The sequence below is a fragment of the Aythya ferina genome (genome assembly GCF_964211825.1).
Source record: "Aythya ferina genome assembly, chromosome: 18".
Classification (NCBI taxonomy): Eukaryota; Metazoa; Chordata; class Aves; order Anseriformes; family Anatidae; genus Aythya; species Aythya ferina.
In genome coordinates this window covers 9,297,793-9,319,850 of record NC_140317.1, presented here as the reverse complement: position 1 = coordinate 9,319,850, position 22,058 = coordinate 9,297,793, and the positions used below count along the sequence as shown (strand labels likewise).

The following is a 22,058-nucleotide window of genomic DNA, read 5'->3' as shown; positions in this document are numbered from 1 at the left end:
TGGCCTCCCATGGGTCCCGCTCGCCTGGCAGCACAGCCGCTCCAATATTGACTTAATTTACTGGGGAATTGGGAGCTCGGTGATATTTGCGCTGCACGGCGGCAGCCGCAGGTGAGGGGCAGGGAGAGATGTGCCAAGGGTGTGAGATGGCCGGGTGTCTGCTGGGGGACATCCAGAGGCCTGGGGGGCAGCCAGAGGCCTAGGGGATGGACAGCCAGAAGCCTGGGGGGCAGCCGGGGGCCTGGGGGCCGCCGTGGTGCTGGCGGAGGGGCCGGTGCTGCGCCGCTGCCCCTCTCCATGGTGCTGACACAGCCTGGCCGCCCGCAGCGAGGTTGTCTAAATATTTGGATTTCCCCGCTCCGCGAGCAAACAGTCCGAGGCCTGGTTCAGCACAGAAGCTGCAGAGCAGTCGGCAGCCGCACAAATGTGCGCAGGGAGGCGTAGAGCTGTGGAAAGCGAGACGTAAAATGTTGTCCCTTGTTTTTCTTTCTTTTTTTTTTTTTATAGGAACGGATTTTCCTAACGCTCTCTAACTACATCTTCACGGTTATCTTCCTGACTGAGATGACAGTTAAGGTAAATGAAGCTGGAGGATGTGTGTCTGTGTTATATCAGTGATATTTTATTACATTGGGCTTGCGAAACTTCTAGGTCTACCAGTGACGAGCGAGGTGAATATTTTCCCCTTCTGAATCATATTCAAATACCCACCACACGCCTTATTCTGAGCACGTTTTACATCAGAACAATTTCACTGAAGTTGCTCTTGATTTACACCATTATATGAGCAATGGGATGCTTCAATTCAGCAATCCTTCCCTATTCAGCAAAGCTCTTGAGCACATGCTTAACTTCAGCCATGCATGGAAGTCCCATTGTCTTCAACAGCCCATTGTCCTCAACAACCTAAGCAGCTATGTGCTTTCCTGAGGAGGAAGATACTTAAGCACATTGAAATTCTTTGCCGGGTTTGAGGCAGGAGGCTCAGAAACCCACTGCTGTAAATCTCTCTTGTGTAATTCATAATGATCTCACAGAACAATTGCTCTTTCTATGGAAAGTTTCTCTAGTTTCTGTATTTGCAAAGCTTGTAACTGATTGCTGTGGGTCAGCCACTCTGAACCTTTACTCCAGGAGTCTATAGAAATAAAACACAATCAAACTTTTTATGCCAGATCTAAACATGTTAGAAACACTTCTGTGCAGCTAGGCTTAGTTGCATTTAAAATACATCAGCTGTCAGGGACAATCTGGGATGTATCTGCAGAGTTATTTTACAGTCCTTGCAATATAACACTTTGCTGATTTGTCTCATTAGGCTTCGATACTGGGAAGCAAATGGACTCACAGACTTGTATCTGTAAATAATGCACTCTCAGCAGGCTGCTAACTGGAGAAAACATATTGGATGCAATAGTCCTAATTTGTTGCAACTTGTTGTCCGGGCAGGTGGTGGCACTAGGCTTGTGTTTTGGGGAGAAAGCCTACTTGAAAAGCAGCTGGAACGTGCTGGATGGGGTGCTGGTTCTCATCTCGGTCATCGACATCCTGGTCTCAATGGTGTCCGACAGCGGCACAAAGATCCTGGGGATGCTGAGGGTTCTGAGACTGCTGAGGACGTTGCGGCCCTTAAGGTAAGCAGAGGATGGGGAAGACCGAAAAGCGCATAGGGTGTGCGTGCCCAAGGGGTTGCTGAGCCACTGCTGCAAAGCAGCAGCACTCATGCAAGGGAAGGGGCAGGCGAGACAAGGGCACGGCGTGTTGTGCCCAGCCTCCTACTGCTCCCCAGACAATGAGCGGCCCGCGGGTCCCGCTGAGCCGCAAGGGGCTCCGGGCACTCAGGCACTCGCTGGGTTTTGGGACCAGCCCCAAGTGCAGTAGTAAACTGATCAATGCCTCTCTTGCTCATTAAAACACACATCCCCTGCTATTTGTGTTCTCATTTGCTCTGTGTAAAGTGCAGCTTAACAGCTTCTTCTCCCCCTTTCCTTCAGGCAGTCAATGGCTTTCGTAACAAAGAAGGAAATTAGTAGCAGGTGGCAGATCATTTTTAAGGAAGCAGAGACTAAACTGTTGCTTAACGTAGAATGCAAAGAAGCCTTTTCCCCTCCGTTCCCCATTAATTTTAAGGAGATATTTGTTTTATATATTGCCCCGACAAGCTGCAAGCAGTTGTCCTTCTGACTCGCTCCCCCACTGCTGGCAGCAGGCACTATCCCATGCCTTGGGGCAGGTGCCCCTTGGGCAAGAACCTGCCCCAGGAGCAGCACCGTTTGGTCCCATACCCCAAGGCAAGAAGGTTTCTCCCCATGCTAAATGCAGTCCCCCTTTAATGCCATTGTTGCTGCTCTTGTTATGCAGCAGCTAATAAACCTTCCTGCTCAAAGCATCTTTGTGTGCCTGTCATATTGTACTGCTGCTTCCTTCATAAAAGGTTCTCTTTGAGTCAGGATTTTCTCTTTCAGGACAACAACAACAACAAAAAAAGGACTCTGCTTCTGACAGAAGATGTTGTTTTACTACCCTTGTGTGAATAATAAGTCTAAATAACAATAGCCATGACCATACATTATGTATCTTTCAAATATTCTTAACAGCTTTGAAAGAGTTTCTGTTAAACTGGGCAATGTGTATGTTGTGCTTGGAGAGTTTTAGGACATGAGCTGCTTTAATCATTTTTATCTGGACAGATCTCCTGTTGGTGTGGTTCGTCTCTCTGGCCACACGACTAGGCTGTCTTCCTATGTGACTCCAGTTCAGAATTTCTTCTCTTCAGGTGTCCCCCAGCATCTCCATGTCAACTGTTGTTTCTGGGGGGAGTTTCTGCCAGATTTCTGGTTTGTTGGATCTGTTCTGCTCTTCTGTTTAGACTGATTTTTGACTCACATTAAGAAAACTTGCAAAATAATCAGGCTATCTCAGAGTAAAACAAGGATCATTTTCCTGTCTCTGAGCTGCAGAATGCAAGTTCCTCTCTGGAGGTGGTGTGGTTAAATCAGATCTAGAGGGAGATGTTTGTGTTGTGCTGAGCCCTGCTAGGGTCGCTGTCTGACCCTAACGCCTGTGTGCTACTTTGTGGATCTGTAGGTCTGCCTTGCCAGGACTTGAGGCTTCATTTGCTTGTCTTTCCCTGCAGTCACCTATGTGCATGAGTAGTCTGCAGTTATGGGGAATAAACCGTGGAGTAGCTGCAGGGCGGAGGAAGACCTGCCATCTGGAGCATGTGCAGGATTAGGTCCTTCCATTGCTATTCCATTCCTGTTGGCATTCAATATGTTTTCTCAAGAGTGTCTGAATGTTTTCAGCCAACACACTGCTTTATACTACAAAGGAAATGCAAAAAGACAGCAACAAGCCCATTCCCTAAATATGTTCACAATCAGTTCTATTCCCCTGTAATTAGATTTGTAGGAAATGAAAAAGCAGCCATCAAACCGGGGACTTTTCACTAAGTCGTAAATCTCCGCCTGTGGAAACCCATCTGCCTCGGCGATGTGCATCCTGGCTGTCCCACTCTGCCGCGGGTCTCCATGTCCCTGCCATGATCCCAGGCTGGATCGGTGCAGGACGGCAGCAGGATTGTGCATGCCGTGGCCCTAGTCCCCATATCAAGGTCAAGTCACTGGTTTTCCTTTCCAAGCAGCATCTCGTGCCCACCACTGGGAGATGGAGCTGGCCACCCGCTGCCCTCCCATCCTGCAGGCACCTGGGGATGGTGATGCAGGGAGGGCACTGTCAGCGAGCAGCCACAGCTCTCACCCGATCTTGAGGGCAGGGACAGCCCTCATTGCCTCTACGTTGGCTTTTCTGGTTCATAACTGGAAGGGGTCCTTCTTGCAGAAAGACCTCCCTTGTTCTGTCGCTTGTTTTTTTTCCCGTGCAAACAACCCCGCTGCTTTATGCAGCACACGAAGCCACACATGCTTGTGCCATTTGCACAGGCATAAAAAAGCTCTGGCCTGCGTGCCAATCACTGGCTTTTGATTGCATGATTGATTATCAGCCTCCAAATTGAATCCATGAGCATTCAAGCCCAGCTTTATGACCAAAATTCCAAAAATATATTCACAAAGGAGTGACATTTAAAGATGTTTCCATGACCCTCTGATGTTTCAGCCAGTAGAGGGATTGCTTATACAATAACATTCCTTCCTAATGCGTTCAACCTGCTCTTGTTGGGATCAAGTGTTGTAGCTTAAGATACAAGAGAAATCAAGATTGAAAATGTATTCAGAATTAATTTGGTTGGACTTCAGTGCTGTTTTACTCTCTGCAGCGCCTGGGCTTTGCCTTTCAAAACAGATGGATAAATTATTCACTCTTCATACCATTGCGGTATGAAACAGTCATTTCATAGACTCACTTCTCCCTGTCATATTATCACCTTTGCTTTTTTTTTTTTTTTAATCTGTGGAGGAAGGCCTTCATTAATGTTGATCTGCTACTTCATCTAAGTGCTCCTTCTTCATCTGAGTGCTCTAATCAGACCAGCAGGCTTAACGTTAGGAAATGTGATCCAGCTGGGGTGAGGCTGGCAGTGGTTTTGGAGTGTCTCACACAAGGGGTTTGACAGCATTGTGAACGCTGAGACCAGCAGAACCAGGAGGAGCTCGAGGGATTAGCATTTCTTCACAACGAACAAAAAAAAAAACGGTCTAACTTCAATTTCCCTATTTGTCATACGCTTAATGCAGATGGGAATTGCCCTGAATGCAACATCAGCGAGTCTCCGGCTCTGGCACGTCCAGAGGGCTCCAAATCAGCTGGATCCTTCAGCAACAAATTGCAGGAGTGGCGGATCAGACAGTACGAGTCTGCAAGCCTGATATCTGCAGGATCTCGGGCAATATTGATGAGGCACAGGGATGCTGTCTGTTGACATATTGGAGCTGACACTAATAATCTGGAAATGCTGAGGATTTCATTGGCACTTCTGAGAGAGTTATCAGACTCTCAAGAGAGACAGCAGGAGACTTTGCACGGACTTGCCTCGACATTGGATCAGGCCCTTAGTTTGAGGCAGCTCCAAGGTCTGAAGGTTTTCATTAGTAAGAACTATCATTTTTCAAAAATCTTTTCAAAGTCTTCTCTCTCCGTAGGGCTGGAAACAGCATTGGCATGGAGCTAGACTGGTGGCAGCTTTTACCCTCATGCATTCTCATTTGAGGAATTCCCTGGTTGATCAAATCTCCGAAAGCAGCCAAATGCTGCAGTTCTTCAGCCCTTTTTTCTCAATACACGCAACTTTGCTAAGTCAGATGAGAAACCTCCTATTTTCTATCTCTGTTGGATACCAAATAGTATACCACAGGGGAAATCACTTTATTATTTCTAGGATAGGTTTCGTTAATAACCATTGGAGAAAATTATCAGCTTCAGACTCTGGAGGCTAAATTTCTTCCTTGTTCCCCCAAATTTAAGGATGCTCCAGTAGCTAGACCACAGGCCTTCAATTTACAAGGCCTGACTTCTGTTCCATCTTGCATAACTGCAGGCAAAATACCTAAGCCAAGATCCCAATGTGCCTAATTTCTATTGAAATCATTGGACATGAAGTGCCCGCAGAGCTCTGGGAGCATAACCATGATCCTCCCGTGCCTCAGTTTCCCATCTGTAGTTTGGCAGTTGTAATATATCACCAAGGATAGTGCAAGGGTAATATGTGAAGGACCATCTGAGGATCCCAAAGTTTGGGATTCAAGCTCAGACTGCCTGGCCCTGTATGCTGACATGGACTGGGAGGAGTCCTTGCCCTCCAGACATTGCCTGCTGGGCTGGATGAGCCACCCCATTGCATCAGGCACAGCTCTCAGCCTCAGTGCAGGTATGACATGACAGCAGCATTGTAATTGCCCCAGCCTGGAGCAGTTCTTGTAGGCAGCGTTGGGAGCCAACCGGTCTCTGCACTGCCACGGCTGCATGGGGTCCATGCCATCCCCTGGAGCACCTCAGCCTTGAGCTGCTTCTCTCTCTGAGCCTTTTATAAGCCCTTTTCCTGCAGCTTAATTCCTAAAATACCCCAGGTCTGAGCATCAGGAAAGCTGAGGTGTCCAAAATAAGGAGCCACACCAGCTACCTGGAAGAGACACCCAGAATGAGTAATAGAAGCATCTGCCTTTTGTGTTTCACTAGTAAGGGAGTGGATAAAAATATCACCATCTGTTTCTTTTTTAAGAGGATAATTGATGATTTACCCTTGACATTTTGAGTAAATATTTAACCAGAAAAAAGGGAAATAATTTTTAGGTCTTCAGGATACTGTTTAAAGCCAAGAGGCTTTGAAAGAACCGGTGCCTGTGTGCTGAGCGCCGCAGTTTGCTCGAGCTGTGGGCTCTGGGGCAGGAGAGGGCTCGTGCAGGCTTGGCTGTGGTCCCAACCCAGGTCAGGCAAGCACACGCTCAGGCCATGCATGTCGGGCATGTGGACGTGTCCATGGGGACCTCTGCTGGGAGCACCAGAGACCAGAAAGGGGGAGAGAGGAGGAGAAATTGGATTTTCTCCAGACAACAGAACTCCAAGCTGTGCTTCAGGCGGGGCAGCTGGGTTTGGGGCCAAACGGCAGAGGCGGTGAGAAGACTTGATGGCAAAAGAGAGAACCAGGCAGAAACAAGAAGGTGGGGAAGTTTGTGGCACTTTTGAGTGCCAAGCGTTCAGAGGAGCCACCAGCCTGTACCCAGGAGCACACAGGCGCTTCCCCCCATCAGGCTGACGCAGCAGACAGCTATTTCTGCTCTAGGAGAGCACAGCTTCTGTGGCATCAGTACAAGCTGATTTACAGAGCTAGTGAAATGCTTAACTCCAGTTGGCATCAAGAGGGGGGAGGTGTGCAACCTCTTCAGATGGCTTTGTCAGTCCCCCAGCTCTCCACCTTCATGTCTGTGATCCTGAATACCATGTTCATCCTGCCCAGCATGGGGAGATGGCTTCTCTAACGCTCACAAGCTTTGCCCTTTCATCATAATATGGTCTTTGAGAGTATAGTACAGTTTCTCCTCTTTTATACGTATATTCTAACAAGCTTCTCTGGTGATGTGCTCATTATTCTCCCCCAACCTTTCCATATAAGCTAATCCTCTGTTAGGAAATTCTGTGCAGTACCAGTCAGAGAGGAACTACAGAAACGAGGTGAGATTCCTGCGGTCCCAATGGTGAAGTTCCACCTGGATGACAGCACTGGTTCTGTAGCTGGGGTTGTACAGCAGGTATAAAGCTGAGACTGGTGGAACCAAGGGGCAGCTCAGGTCTCTACGTAGCAGCACTGTGGGTGCACATACAGACACCTGCTTCGTTTCTCCAGGCTGAAACAGGGAAATCAAGAGCCTTGCCTAAAACCACACAGGAGTGCGCTCTGGGAGGACTCTGCAGTCCTGGACGAACTACAGACATAAAGGGGTGTGCTTGTGGATGAACTGAAACAAGAGGCAGCATCCCAGGGAAGCTGTGATCAAGTCTGGAAACTAGAGAGCTCTTTGGGCCAATTAATAGGAACAGGAAAATGCCAAGCCTTAAAAACGTTGAATTGAGTGGCAACTAGAAGAAGTTGATCAGGAGGTGGATCAAGGATAGACAGCGGGTTAGATTAAAATCATCATTCTGAGTTTAAACAACGTGGGGCTAGCCTCTACGTCTTCCTTTCCTCAACTGACCTTCCTGGTCTGTCTCTTCTCACGTGGCTGCTTTCCCTCTCTTCTTTCATGCAAGGCTGTATGCATAGGCAGAGATCCCTTTCCCTCAGACACTCAACAATCTCACAGGTTCTCTCATCATGTTTTTTTGAGTTATTTGCCATTCTTAAGAAATCTCTAATGCTGTCTTTTCCACAGGTCTTCTGTTCTGGGGGGGAGGCAGAACTGGGCAGATCAGGACTAACATAGGTTTTGTGCTTACTTGCCCTCGCAGAGTCATTAGTCGAGCCCAAGGACTAAAGCTGGTGGTGGAGACTCTCATGTCATCCCTAAAGCCTATTGGGAACATCGTGGTCATCTGCTGCGCCTTTTTCATTATCTTTGGGATCCTGGGAGTTCAGGTGAGTCCCTTGTACATGTATGCCTCGGCACCAAGACAGAAAGTGTAGCAGGCCACAAGTGGCCCCACAGCTTGGTATCAGTAGCAGCACGTGCCCTTCCTGAAGCCAAACCCATGGGGCTGATCCGTCTTCCTAGGGAATTCTTCCTTCCAGCGAGGAGGAGGCAGATTTCCCATTACTGGTCACCCATTAAAAACTCTCTGATTCCAGCCTAACAGCAGTGACCAGCTACGTGCGTCACTAGCTGTAGCTGAAGTAGCAGCAGTTACAGCCAGCTAGTGAGGTTGGCTTTGCCTCTTCCTGGCTTTGTCAAGGTCTTGCAGCCGGCTCTAGAAACGTGTGTTGGTTTTGAATGCCTCACTCTGCTGCAGCTAACAGCCCCGAGTGACTCAGACCCGAGGGCTTTTGCAGCTCTCAGTCCACACCTCAGCAGGACAGCGTGGCCTTTCCAGTGCTCTCAAAACACGATTATTCCTGACTTTCCAGTCTTGGCTGTGTGTCACTTGATGCGTTGAACTTTCTTGAAGCTTCCCTATTGCATGCAGTGGTACAAAAGCTGATGTGATGACCCCCTTGGAGGCACAGAATGGGCTTTCTTCATCCTTTCCCCACCACAAGGACTTTTGCTCTGCCTCCAGCAGGACATAAATCAAGCTATTTCGCCACTTTCTTCCCCTGGCCACACCACAGAAAGGTCAGGCTCGAGGCACCACATGTACTGCCAGAAAAACTCTGCTCGGGAAACTGTTAAATCCCATTCCTGTTCAGTCTGTGAGATAACGTGGGGACATCTCCCCTCCACCTTTCTTCTAGGTTTAAAGCAATAGGGAAATAGAAACTCTCAAGGATGCAATCTTAAGTTTGTAAACTCCAGAGAGACCTTGAATGGAGATTCATTCAGGCTCTGACAGTTTCTATAACTGAAAGCTTGCAGAAATAGAAATTTCTGAGTCTGTTTCCTGCTGGCACTGCTAGCAATATCCTCAGTCCCAGGAGTGCAGGAACCCAGGGGAAAAAGTGGCAGAGTTTCCAATGCAGTTGGTTTCTCATTAACTGAGAAGAAGAGATTGTTTCGTATAAATATTCTGACATAACACTTATTTCTCTCTGAAGTTTATCTGATCTGTCATGACCAGCTTTGGAAAGCAGTTCTGTTTTGCTTTGTTTTTGGAAAGGTGTCTTATATAATATTTTATACTAATGTACAGTTTAAATAATAAATACAGCATTGAAAATAAACAGAGGAGAAAATCGTGCCATCCATAACCATCACAGCAGCTAGATTGGCTGAGTGTTACAGCACAACAACATCCATCCATTATACTAAACAGATACATAAACCTAAGCATATCGCATAAAACAATATCAAATTCAGACACAGGAAAATTTATGCCAAACAACAAAACTTGCAGTATGCTCTCTGAATTTCCTCCCTGCTTATTGCGATTGCTTCCCCTAGTGACTTGCAGTCTTCTGTTAAATTGTCGTGACTATCGATGTGCTTAAGTGGTAGACACAAGCAAGACTGAGCCTGTATTCAGTAAGCAAAATTCTCCGTTAATATTTATGTCTAATTAGGTGTAAGATGAAGGATGTAACTATTTCTATAAAAAGACGATCTCTCAAAATTACATTTGGTTTTCCCATGTAAATATAAGCAGAAGATCAAACTACAGTTAATTTATTTCTTATGCTACAAAAATCTAGACTTCCAAGCTTCTAATGGTGTTTCCTCTTAGCAAGACTCTTTTTGTTGTGCCGCTTGTCCACATGTGGCTAGGCATCATCGGACACGAGAAACAGATTGATAAACAAGCACACTGCAAAAACGCTTGGTCTTTCACTTTCAGAAATGCTGGAATCCGTAGCTCCAACTGAAGCACAGCCAGCGAGCAGCACTTTTACAAATTGGGCTTTCTGTTTCCAAACCCAGTTAGTAGCTGTGTTACTGCTCCCATCTGACGGGCATTACAGTCCAGCTCCAGGAGAAATTGTATTTATAGACAATATATTAAAACAGTTGTTTACCTTCCTGCTTAATTAAAACTTTTTGATCTGTGCAGGCTATATCTCCCTCGCCTGCCTTACAAACAGATAGTGTTTCTCCATGGAAAGATCAGGGAATGCTTCTCTTCTAACATCCAGAGTTTTATGATTGCATTGAGTGGTGATTAACTTTGCATGCCTCGAGAACATCCTTCTGCCGCTGCTGATTTCTGAAGGAAACCCATGGAGTAATGTGTGGGCTTGTCTTGTTCGCTATTATTTCTACTGATATTTGAAATGAACAACAGATCAAAAAGCGTCAGCATCTTTTCTCTGTATACCCAAGCAGTGTTCTAAGAAGCCTGGAGAGCAGGTTGCCACTTTCCCCAAAATCAGTGATAGTAATGTCAATAGCTTCTGTCAGCAAATAAAATCAGGTTTGTTGGATGCCTTGCAGGCTCCGAGCCCATCAATTCTGCTAACATCAATCACCCTGTCTGGAGCAGTCCTGCTCCCCTGCCACTTTCTGTTCTGGCTGTGGGAAGCACCAGCTCTAGAATTAAGTACACAGAGGTTTGTGTTCCTTGTGCGGGTGTAAATCAGGAGTTAACTCCCCAGGAGCTGCATCTCTCCTGGTTTACACCAAAGGAAGCAAGGTCAGGATCAGGTACCCAGCCCCAGCTGGGCTCGACTCTTTCGGCACTGCGTGAGGAATATTTTCAGTCCCCTGCAGGGCTGCAGAGCCCAGTGGTGGCTGGGGAACAGCATTCAAATCCAAGACAGAGCGCTGCCAGCCCTGCACACAGCAAGAGCCCAACATCAGCTGCAGCAAGTCGGCTTCCCTCCAGCATGTCCCCTTCCGACCTGTATAAAGCGGAGCAGAGCTCAGCACTGCGCCTCTTTAGTGCCACCTGCATGGCTGGCAGGGCCCCCGTTACGCCTCATTTCCCGGTGACTCTTGCAGCCAGCATCACTGGCTGGGCTGAGCCGCCGGAGGCATCCTGTGTGTCGCGAGCAGCCGCGGAGTGGTCCCAGTGATTAGCTCGGGCTGTGCTGGAGCTGGCGACCTAGCAGCTACGGGCTTTTGGCTGGTCTCAGACCACTGAACCACACAACCTAACGCACCAGGTGGGTGTCCTAAATGGTGTGAAGTCATGCATTTGCTCATTAGGTATGTATTATACAGGCTGTGCTCATACTCAATAACCCACATGAACAAGGCCATTTCCTTTAACTAATCTGGTCTGCATGGGCTGTGCAGAATTCCCCATGAGAAATGCCCATCCTCTGCAGAGGAATCCCGTGGTCCGAGCCATTACCTTTCCTCTCTTCTTTATGTGTTTTGCAGCTTTTCAAAGGCAAGTTTTTTGTCTGCCAGGGGGAGGACACCAGAAACATCACAAATAAATCGGATTGTGCAGAAGCAAGCTACAAATGGGTCCGGCACAAGTATAATTTTGATAATCTCGGCCAGGTATTAATAGAACGGTAATCTGCTTCTTTGCTCCTTTACCTCCTTGACTTAAAACCTGTGCATTATTATCCCATGGGATTTTCTTACAGGGCACTACCAGCCACAGTAAATATTCAGTTCACATACACAGCATTCTGTCTCTGTAAATCCCAAAGGTGGTGTTTCCAAGCAGGCATACACTTCTTTTCAGAACAGAACAAGCACATGTGGCTTCGTGGAGTACTTAATTGCTTCACTGCTACATAACAAACCAAATATATCTTGCAGAAGGGCTTGTCTAATAAAGCCGGACACTTTCAACCATTTCTGTGACACTGCCTTATTTTAGCTGTGTGGCAGGGACTAATTAGTAGGGAGCAGTAGAAACCTGGAGGGTGGAAGTGAAGGTGCTTTTGTGTTCGGCTTTGTGGTTTCTGAATTAGCGCTCATTGCTGAACCGGGTGCTGACATTGATTGGGTTTTGCTGCTAGGAGAAACCTTGGTCATCAAAGTGTCCCATTATCAGCCAGGTAATGACAATCCCCAGACAGGAAAGGGCAAAGAAGAGTAAAATGTTACAGGTAAAAAAAAGCTTTACTACAACTGCGTGTAACTTTTTTTCTGTGTGTTTCTAGGCCCTGATGTCTCTCTTTGTTCTGGCCTCCAAGGACGGGTGGGTGGATATCATGTACGATGGCCTGGACGCTGTGGGAGTTGACCAGCAGGTACGTGGTTGCTAGAGGTCACAAGCTTCAGATCTTTTTTTTTTTTTTTTTTCAGAATGCTGTGGCTTGGGGGTTTGGGGGCTGCCAGGAGGCAGCCACATCCTGGGGTGTGCCGAGGAGCCCTGAGAAAAGTCTGGATTCGGAGCCAGCCTTTTTGCTGCAGATTTTGCCACACAATCAGTGTAGCTAGGCCACTGCAGGACAACTACACTCGTTGAAGAATGAAGGCTGGCCTTTTAAAGCAATTCGGGCATTTGGGGAGAAAACTGTTTTGTGTAGGAATAAGTTTTCAGTGAGGGAGACGATAGCTGCAAAGAAGGTGACTGTCCTGCTGCTGGCAGAACAGACGTGGTTCTGTCCTCCATGTGCTTTGTGTTTGGGCAGTATTCTGTCAAAACATCTCAGAAGGCTCTAGTTTTCATGAGGAGCAGAGCACACTGACCTAAGGGGCACCCACTTTCAAGGCTGTGGATGTAGCAGCTGTAATCATTTGCTCCCAGCTTTTTGAGGTTCAGTTGATATTTGCCTTCCTCCCCTGTGCAGCCAGTCATGAACTACAACCCGTGGATGCTCCTCTACTTCATCTCCTTCTTGCTGATCGTGGCCTTCTTCGTCCTCAACATGTTCGTGGGGGTTGTGGTGGAGAATTTCCACAAGTGTCGGCAGCACCAGGAGGAAGAAGAAGCCAAGAGGCGGGAGGAGAAGAGGCTTCGCCGGCTGGAGAAAAAGAGAAGGAGTAAGGAGAAACAGATGGCTGGTCGGTAGTCTTTCCACATCTTTCTGAGTCCTGCTTGACCTTCCACACAATCCCCTCCTCCCTCCCCTCCCTGCCTCGCGTCTGGTGATCATTCTTCTCCTAAAAGCATGTCCAGCTATGAAATTTGCATGAAGGAAATAGTGCTGTTTTAGGCTGAGCTAGGAGCCATGGAAGCCTTTTTAATAGCTGCGTGATTTGCAATGACCTTTCCATTGGAGGTTATTTAAATTTAAAAAATAATAATAATCAGACCTGGAGCTTCTTGGATAGCAGAGCTCAGTGTTACACAAATAGTGACAACTGCAAAGATCAGCAGTGCTGGATGGCACCGTAAATCTTATGAATCATGAGCACTGTTGCTGATAACTGGATTCACTATTTGGTTTATTACAGCCTTGTAATGCCACAGTGATGCTACCTGTCCCATTTATCAAACAGGTTTACTTATTGGTAGAGTAGCACCACTGCTATTCAAGAGTGTAATAAAATAATGGAGCCATCTCATTCTAGTAATGCTTAAAAACCCCTTAGAGAAACATATCAATGCATTTGCTTGAGAAATACAGATTAGAAAAAAACAGCAATTGAGGAGAGTAACTAACTAGGCAAAATGGCATTGATGCAAACGGATCCAAACGCCAAGCTCAGTGTGCAAGCTTGCAGCCCTGCCTGGAGGAGGCTTTAAATGTGAAAGGATGCTTGACCTCCACTCTGTCAAAAGTCTATCTATCTTTGTCTTTTGGTCTTTTTTTTTTTATTTTTCTTTTTCTTTAAATTTGATTGAAAAAGGAAGGAATATGTCAGCCAAAGGGTCAAGGTCAGACGTACTTTTCTTCTCGCATGCTCTCTTGTGACTGAACTTTCTAACTTTCTCCTTTGCCCTCGTGTCCATGGCCTCACCCTTTCCCTCCCCGGTCCGACCGCCTGCTGCTCACTCTGTGTCCCCTTTCACATCTCTTCTCTATCTTTGACAGAATTTAGTACTGTTTAAGAGACTGTCTGATCAAGTGCTTGTTCTGAATGCTGGTAATATTAAGTCTGTTTTATTTTATTTTTATTATTATTTTTTGAATAACCTAAGGGGTGTTTAATAGCTGTGACAGGCTTAATTGTGCAACCATGAAACACAAGCATGTCTCAGCCTTTCTCGGTTCAGCACTCACACAGCACTTTCCCATGTCTTTAAGTCCCATTAGCTTCACAGGTTTTGTAACCGATAGGATTATTCACACCAGCCTCTGGACACCAAACTTTGCTTTATGCTGAGAGCCTGGCTTCCTCGACGCTCAGTGGAAAGACGAAGGCTTCCCTCAAGAGTGCTGGAGGACACTTTAGACTGTTCTCAGTTAAGTGGGATCCAGGTAGAAGGAATTGGTTTTCACACCAACGAAATGCCTAGAAAGCACTTTTGGTCAGTCCAAGTTCCCAAACACGGTTTCAGGCTGATGGTTTAGAAAAATGCTTTTAAATGGTGAATAGAAAGATCCCTATTTAAAGTTGCGGTTTTGAAAGGCAGACGTAGAAGAAAAATAGATGTTTAGTTATTATTAATGACCTTATTTATAATGCTAGAGGAACTAGATGAAAAGATGTAAGTCTGGGCAATTTCCCAGCGGGAAGGAATCACAAACCATCCTTGGAGATGTAGTTATTCATTCAGTCCTATGAAATGTCTAATTAAAGAGGCAATAAACAGCTATTTCACTGAGGATCAAATATTGCTGAGTATTCAATCGCCATAAAAACCTTTGAAGAGCAAAGTCTAAAGCCCTCCAAATCGCTTCAGAACAGTTTTCCCAATTCACGTCCAGCAAAATGCTGTTTTTAATTGACCGTGTCCGGCTTTGCCCTCGAAGACAGCAGATGTCACAGCTTAGCTTCGTTCTGCATGGTGGGAACTTGCAGCAGATACCGAGATGAGGCTTTGGTTGTGCCAGCAACTGCATGGGGGCTCCTTCTAGCAGGGCTTCCTGAGCGTCCCCGAGTCTACCTACAGATGTCTATTTTTCATGTAGCCAGATGTAGACATCTAACAGTTGTTTTTCTTCATAGACTTTTCAAATGCAGTTACCCAGTCTGAAAAGCAGAGGAGCGTGTGGGATCCTGGTTGGTGAGGTGTAGGCAAGTGCAGGAGTGGTTGCTGTAAGGTGCCCAGCAGGACGCGTGCCCCACCTCAGGTACAAAGTCTGTCCTCCAGGAGCGTCTCCTTCTCCACCACCATCAAGCCAGGGCGTTCTCAGGGATCTCTTGGGCTTCCACCTGTGTACGCAGGAAAAGCACAAGAGCCCTTCAATGTTCATGATGAGCCCGTGTGCCCGAGCCCACCCTCCATGGGACACGAGGAGAGGATCTGCAAGGAGATGCTCACGGTAGAGGCAGTGGAGAGCGCGAGAGCCGTAGGAACCTCTCAAGGGGAAGGGAAGTCTTGCCGCGTGTCCTGCCGGATGATTAATGCCGTTTCGTTCTTTTAGATCTAATGCTGGATGATGTATTAATGGAGAGCACAGCCAGTGCAGTGCAAGGTACTGGGAAGTCGTCACGTCTCGTCCCACTTGAATGGCAGTGCTGTGTAACTAACGGTTGGCCACGCTGCTGTGAGGCATCCCACTAAACTGTGTGTGTGGTGCAAAGCTCGTTTGCTTACTTCATGGCACACGCGTCTCATTCTGACCTGCAGGTCTGCAGACCTGGCTCAGGACTGACACTTGCAAATCCTTAATTTATCCCTTAATCACGTTATGTTTTTCAGTCATTTTTTTTTTTTCTGGTTTTCGTTAAAGCACTGTCAGACTTTTCATAGCTCTTTTTTTTTGTTTTTAAATTTTTAATTTTTGTTTTGTTTTGTTTCAGAGAATAATGTCTGGACTATGAAAGGGGTCCTTTATTGTTTACGCTAGCTTTCCAACCACAGACTGAGGAGTCTCTGAATAACTTGCAGGAGTGTCTCTGGAAGGCGGGCAGTCTGGCTTAGGGAGATCATTTTGTTATTTCACCAGCCCTCGCTCCTTGCTCCACAAAGGCTGTGCAGCAGGGAGGCACAGTATTTTTCAGCAGGGTAAAATCCAGGATAGTGCAGATCTGCACCAGCCCTCAGCAGGGACATGGGTTTATCTGTAGTGCTGCCAAACTGGTAAATTCTTCAGCCTGATAGAGAGCTGCTCCACCCATGAGCATCTTGTAAGTTAAAAGAAATAAAGATGTAACCTCGTATCCACTCCAAGCCCTGCAGGGATGGGGCAGCTGTGCTGGAACCCGCTCGGAGTCTGTGCTAACCACCCTGACCCGCTGCTCGCTGGCGTTGACCTGTCCCCTTCTATTTTTAGAAGAAGCTTTGATCTGGCAAGCATTTTGTTTAATTCATAACTTAAGAATATTAGCCTGAATAATTAAAGAGGTGCCAACATAGAAACAAATATAGCTGTAATTTTCGACAAAAATAATGTGCTGGAAAAATTGTGCTGTTAAAACTCTCACCTGTGAAAAGTCTCCCACTGCCTGAGCTGGGAGCAGGGCTCCATCCATCTGTCACACGCTGCAGGAAGTTTTGATTAAATAGAAATTGCAGGTGAGGGCAATTGGCTTTGGCTGGGGAGGATAACTCAGGGGGACAGAGGTTCCCACCCTTATATTTCTGAGCCCTTTGGAAGTTATCACAACATGCTTTCATAAACCCTGAACCTCCTTTCCATTGCCATTTCTGGTACTTTTGTTTCTTTGCCTTCATTCTTGCTTTTCTTGTTGGTCTCTCTCTTCTGCAAAACTGGCCACCGGCCCTCAGGGTAGCACTGGGGGTTGCCCTGGGCTTGGGGGCTTCTTTGTTTGTTCTTTCTGTCTGGTTGTGACTCCTCTTCTAGTCGTACAGTTACGTCAAACATGTTTTATGGTATTTTATTTTATTTCTAAGGCATTGAATTCATTCCAAACCCCTCTGTTATCCTGTGCAGACTCAAAGAGTTCTGGAGTCTGCCTTTAAAAAGCGTGCGATTGTCAGGTCTGTGCTTTGTGTTGCCTTTTGTTGCCTGTTCTTTGGATCCCCTCTCGGTGAATGCACCACGCTGCTCTTCAGGCGCTGGCGTGAGCGCGCGGAAAGATTTCTTTCTGAACCCAACTGCTGGAGACGTTAGGGAATCGATCCTGGGTGCCGTAGATGAACCTCCTGGGGTTCAGTGGGAAACCTGAGGTTGTGATCCCAGCAATTCCACACATCTCTGCAGTTACAAAGGGCTGCCTTTCTCTTTATGTGAAGATAAGATGGGGAATTGTGTGCGTGCGCTGCTGCCTGGTGCGTAGTGAGATATTACAGGTTTTTTTTTCTGTTTTTTTTTTTTTTTTTTTTTTTTTTTTTTTTTTTTCCCCGAAGTCTACATTCTATCACAACTGGAAACTTCACAGTGGAAATAATTTATCATTTTCCATTTTTTTTTTTTTGGTTATAAATCCATTCAGTACAATAAAAGCCAAGTAAAATGCTGTGTTTAAATAATAATAAAAAAAAAAGTTCCTTCAGTGCAAACTACTTTTTAACCTAATAATGTTCTTTATACAGTTTGTAAATCCGGCTGCGTCATGGGCTCATTGCTCACGGCCTTGCTGCCATCCTCCAGACACACTCAGAGCTGCAAAGGAGTTAATTCCCTTATTATAGAAGGAGGAAAAAGCCAGAGGAGACTGTAATGGAATTGTCCCACTCTCGTGAATTCCAATTTCCCATGCCCACGCAGCTCCGGCTGCAAAGCCACTTTGGGGAAAGTGGCAATTTCTCTCTTGACAGAGCTATATTGGGAGGCAGCCCCGCTCCAGCAGTGGCACCATCCGTTTTGGAGCCACGCGCTCAGCTTGGAGAGGGCAGAACAGGGGTAGGAATGGGGAAGGTTTGTTGTGCAGCAGCAATAGGAACTGCCTTAGCTAAGGGCTATCTCTGGGGGCATCGGCATTGGGTTTTACTGGGGAGCAAGGGAGCAGCATGGTGAGATGCTCGGGTAGCCCAGGATCCAGGCTGGCATTGCTGTGGGCTGCTGCCTTTTACTCCTCAGCCCTTGGCAGGCATCGCCCACAGTCATGATCCCATGGGATGATGCAAAGAGGAGCAGAGAAAGTCTGCTTGGGAAACAAGTCAAGCTGAGAGCCCATCAAAATGATTAGCTAACAGTGAGTGCCACTGTGACAGGCATCTGCCCCATAGAGACCATTTCCCAGGACAGAGGGACAGGAAGGGTTCTCTGGGCCAAAAATCTCTCTGTAAAATCACCTTCCTACCTGGGCCAGGAGGAAATTGCTTGGGATCCGCTCCCCGAGCTGGTTTTCTCCTGTGTAACTCCATCTAAATCCGAGACACTTCTCGCCCCCACTCCTGGCCTCCAGCCACAGTGAAGCAGCTTGATTTACATCCTGTTTACCAGCCTGATGTTTCGTAGTGGGCTTTTGCTGTATTTCCCCATCTTCTCACATTCTCATTCTGCCAATTCTTCTTTCTTTTGTTTGTTTGCTCTCCTACTCTTTTCTTTAATGCCATGTGTGCCGGGAAGCCAGTTAACCTTTCCAGTAATAACTGAGACTAACCCAGAGCTCTTGTTGTTCTTGACACAGTGTATTGTAACAGTACAGTAATGTGGTGTTGTGTTAGTTGTGAAGTTCACCACCTGGAGTTTAACAGATGTCTGTATTTCCCAAGATGTTGGTATTGTTTAGATCTTTATTGCAATAATTATAAAGGATACTGTGTGATAGGGGGCAGGGGCTTCACACCTGGATAATTACAGATGAACAATACCCAATTTATGTGCAGAAATGCACAGGTCATCTTAAATAAATAATGTTTATACAGCAGCAAGAAAAGCAGTTCATCTGTCCAGAAAGTTCCCTGCCTACCTAGGCACAGTAGCTGTTTGTCCGCGGTGCTCGGACAGCATGCTCTTTTGTGTGTGCATCATCTCGAGGTAATTTCTGTACTGCACTAATATGCATGGCCAGCATGCGGGGAACAGTGAAGTGAGTGGCGGTATGATTTATAAACAGGGTTGACAAATCCCCTCCTAACAAACTTACTGGTGAAGGACAAAGCATTTGCTGATGGTAATTTTCTAAGGCTGCATCCACCACAGCAGCAGCCAGAGACGTTTGGCTCTGGAAACCTTGGGGATGTGCTGGGAAAGGTGACAAGGAGCTTTGGTGTTTGGGAGAAGGGAGAAGCCTTTGCAGATAGATGAGCAATTAGCAACCCTGCTTATAAGGTCACGCACTAACTAATCCAGGTGCAGGATCCCTGCACAGGAGACATTTTAGAAACTCTCTCTAAATCCTCTCTCTGTTCTAACAGCATCGGTGCTATTCTGTAGGATTTGGAATTACCTGTCAATCAAAGCTAAGAAAAATTTGAATTCCAGTGTAATTATTCATAAGTAAATCCACTGCAAGAAAAGGCAGAAACATTGACATTTTTCTCTTTGAATGTGAATTATACATAAATGTAGAAGAAGTAAGTGATACAATTACTATGGTGTTTCTTTCTGCGATGATAAGTTGGTTCATAAAAATAGGTCCTGTTCCTAACTTAATTGTATTCAAACATTTTAGTTAATTTGCTACTCATAATTTAGCATAATGCGATCGAGATATCTTGACTTTATGGAGATTTATGCAGATTCTGAGATATCTGACAAAGTCTTATGAGTGAGTCAGCAGCTACCAGTCTGCTTTTTTGTAAGCACTCAATAGATTCAGCATGAAAATTCATTTTACAGACCTTTTCATCGATATTGTGCTTTAGCACTCTGGTACAGATCACCTAAAGCACAGTGCAGATCAGAAAGTGAATATTAATACTGCCTTTTATGTGTTGACACCGAGGTAGAATTTTGGACGTTCCAAACCCCTACAGAATAAAACTGCTAAAGGATTTGTCTCTCTGGTCCCTGGGCTGTAGGGGAAAAGCCTGTCTCTACCGAAGAGAACAAAACTCTGATTTTCAGGATCCTGTTATGAAGCAGGGAGCGCATGAAACCATTAAATCTATGGTTTTGATTGCAATGTTATTGACTATTGACAAAGTAAATTCTACTTCCAGGCAAAACTTAATCTTCTAAAATCAGTTTTCCCTGAGGGCAACCCAAATCTGGGCTTCACGGCTTCCCTTGGCCTGACTTTTTGCTCAGAGTAATGTATCAAACTGTACATTTGCTCAGCAGCACAAAATATCAAGCCGTGTAATTCTTACAGCTCAATAATTTTCATAACCAGTTGATCATCTAATTAGAAGAGTAATATTACACTCTGACATATTCAAGACAGTCCTTTCCACTTCAATCTGCATTATAATGCCTTCTTGAAAATTGTACTGAATTATATACTCAGCCTTGGCATTTCCTCATTAGAGATTAGGTGAGTAAATGAGTTTATCTCTAGGAACATTCGAGGTCTAAAGAGCATGTCGTCCCTGCAGCAGCCCAACCTGGGAATGAGTTGAACAGTGAAATCTGTACTTTGATAATCTTGTATAAATGGAGGATCGTTATTTTCTAATCACTAAGGCTGACGGATCAGTTTTCCTTGGTATTTTTATGGACCATTTTTCAGCCCTCTGACAGCCAAAGTGTTGAATTTTGTTCTCTCCACAGTTTATTGCAAAGAGCATAATAGGACTGAATTACTTCTCTTTCAAAGACCACCGCTAACTGAATGCCCTGTATTTTTAAGCCATTGTTACTAAAATCTGTCCCCAAAATCTTACCGCTAATTGGGCTTTTGGATACTTTGGGGACTTTCTAAGCTCAGTAGCTAAAAAAAAAATGTTGTTTTAATTTAAATTTTGTTGAAATTTCCCTACGGTGAAAGCATTCCTTAGCACCACAGTAATCCCAGCTCACCTCATCCCTGATGCCATAAGGCTGAGTATAGCGCATGTCCCGCTGAAGACATTTAATGGATGTAAGATGACGGGAGCCCTGCTGTGTATTAAAAATGGTAACATGCCAGCAAGGGAGGGCAAAAAAAAAAAAAAAAGAAAAAGACAGCATGTTGCTGTAATCGGTGTAGAATTTATCATCTTTGGAGTCTGGAAAGTGAGGGCGCATTGACTTGAGCAAGACGCAGAGAAATGACTTGACGTGCCTCTCCGCTCTCCTCCTCCCGCTGCAGAAGCACAGTGCAAGCCCTACTATTCAGATTACTCCCGCTTCCGCCTCCTGATCCACCAGATGTGCACCAGCCATTATCTGGATCTGTTCATCACAGGCGTCATCGGCCTCAACGTGATCACCATGGCCATGGAGCACTACCAGCAGCCAAAGGTACCAGGCCAGAGGGGGACAAAGCAGGCGATAACAAGCTCAGCCATGGTGGGATGAGGTTGGTGGGCACAGTTACGGCCACTTTTGCTGTTTGACCTCAGGGTCCCATTCACTAAGTCCAAATCATCCCTTGGCACCACTGCAAATACCCGTCCTACATCTGGCTTCCAGCTCAGACCATGGTCATCTGTACCAGGAGCCTCTTGCACCTCTCCCTTCTAGTTAAGTGCAAGCTGACTGCTCTGAAAATGAGGATGCATGTTTGTATCATTAGGTAGAAGAGATCACCACTAAAGTCTTCCATTTGACTTAATATTCCCACAAATGAAGGAGAAAAAAAAATGCACTTGTGAAATCTTTTTGACATGTTTCCCCCAAATCCCCAAAGTCCTGTAGGGCCTAATTTTCACAGGCAGTGGGTTCCACGCTGGTCCCTAAAATACATTTTAATATATTAGTGTGCTAAGCTCCTGAGTCTTGGTCATATTCTGAAAATAAAAACAGCCTGTCCTGGGATGTCCTCTTGCGCGTAAGAATGAAATGGAAATAGATGCCTTTGCCATATAACGTGTACTTATTTTTATTAGCCACTTTCAGAATGAATAAATACAGCACACAATAGGAAGAAGTATTCTTTAAGACTAGACAGAGCTTGGATACTTAATGTAAAAAAAAAACAAAAACCTTCAAGCGAGGGGAAAAATATCCTCCAACCTATCATAAAGAAGCCAAAAAGTGAAAGGGCACAAGCCCAATTTATTTCTTCTGTTCAGGTCACCTTTAAATACCTTGGAAGGCTCATTGCATGATTCAGTCATTTGGTGAT

General features: G+C 45.8%; 1 protein-coding gene across 12 annotated transcripts in view; it reads left to right on the top strand.

The window, feature by feature from the left end:
* The window catches only part of CACNA1G (calcium voltage-gated channel subunit alpha1 G), a 128,623-nt gene that overhangs the window by 84,311 nt on the left and 22,254 nt on the right, over positions 1–22,058 (top strand). For 8 of the 12 annotated variants that reach the window (XM_084492277.1, XM_084492274.1, XM_084492275.1 and 5 more), the window contains exons 21-28: positions 508–576; positions 1,450–1,634; positions 7,900–8,026; positions 11,361–11,486; positions 12,101–12,190; positions 12,734–12,947; positions 15,419–15,469; positions 21,081–21,232. In XM_084492277.1, the coding sequence (XP_084348403.1) occupies positions 508–576; positions 1,450–1,634; positions 7,900–8,026; positions 11,361–11,486; positions 12,101–12,190; positions 12,734–12,947; positions 15,419–15,469; positions 21,081–21,232 (1,014 nt within the window). The remainder of the gene's footprint in view (positions 1–507; positions 577–1,449; positions 1,635–7,899; positions 8,027–11,360; positions 11,487–12,100; positions 12,191–12,733; positions 12,948–15,418; positions 15,470–21,080; positions 21,233–22,058) is intronic. The other 4 variants (XM_084492273.1, XM_084492279.1, XM_084492272.1 and 1 more) reach the window with 2 other exon arrangements.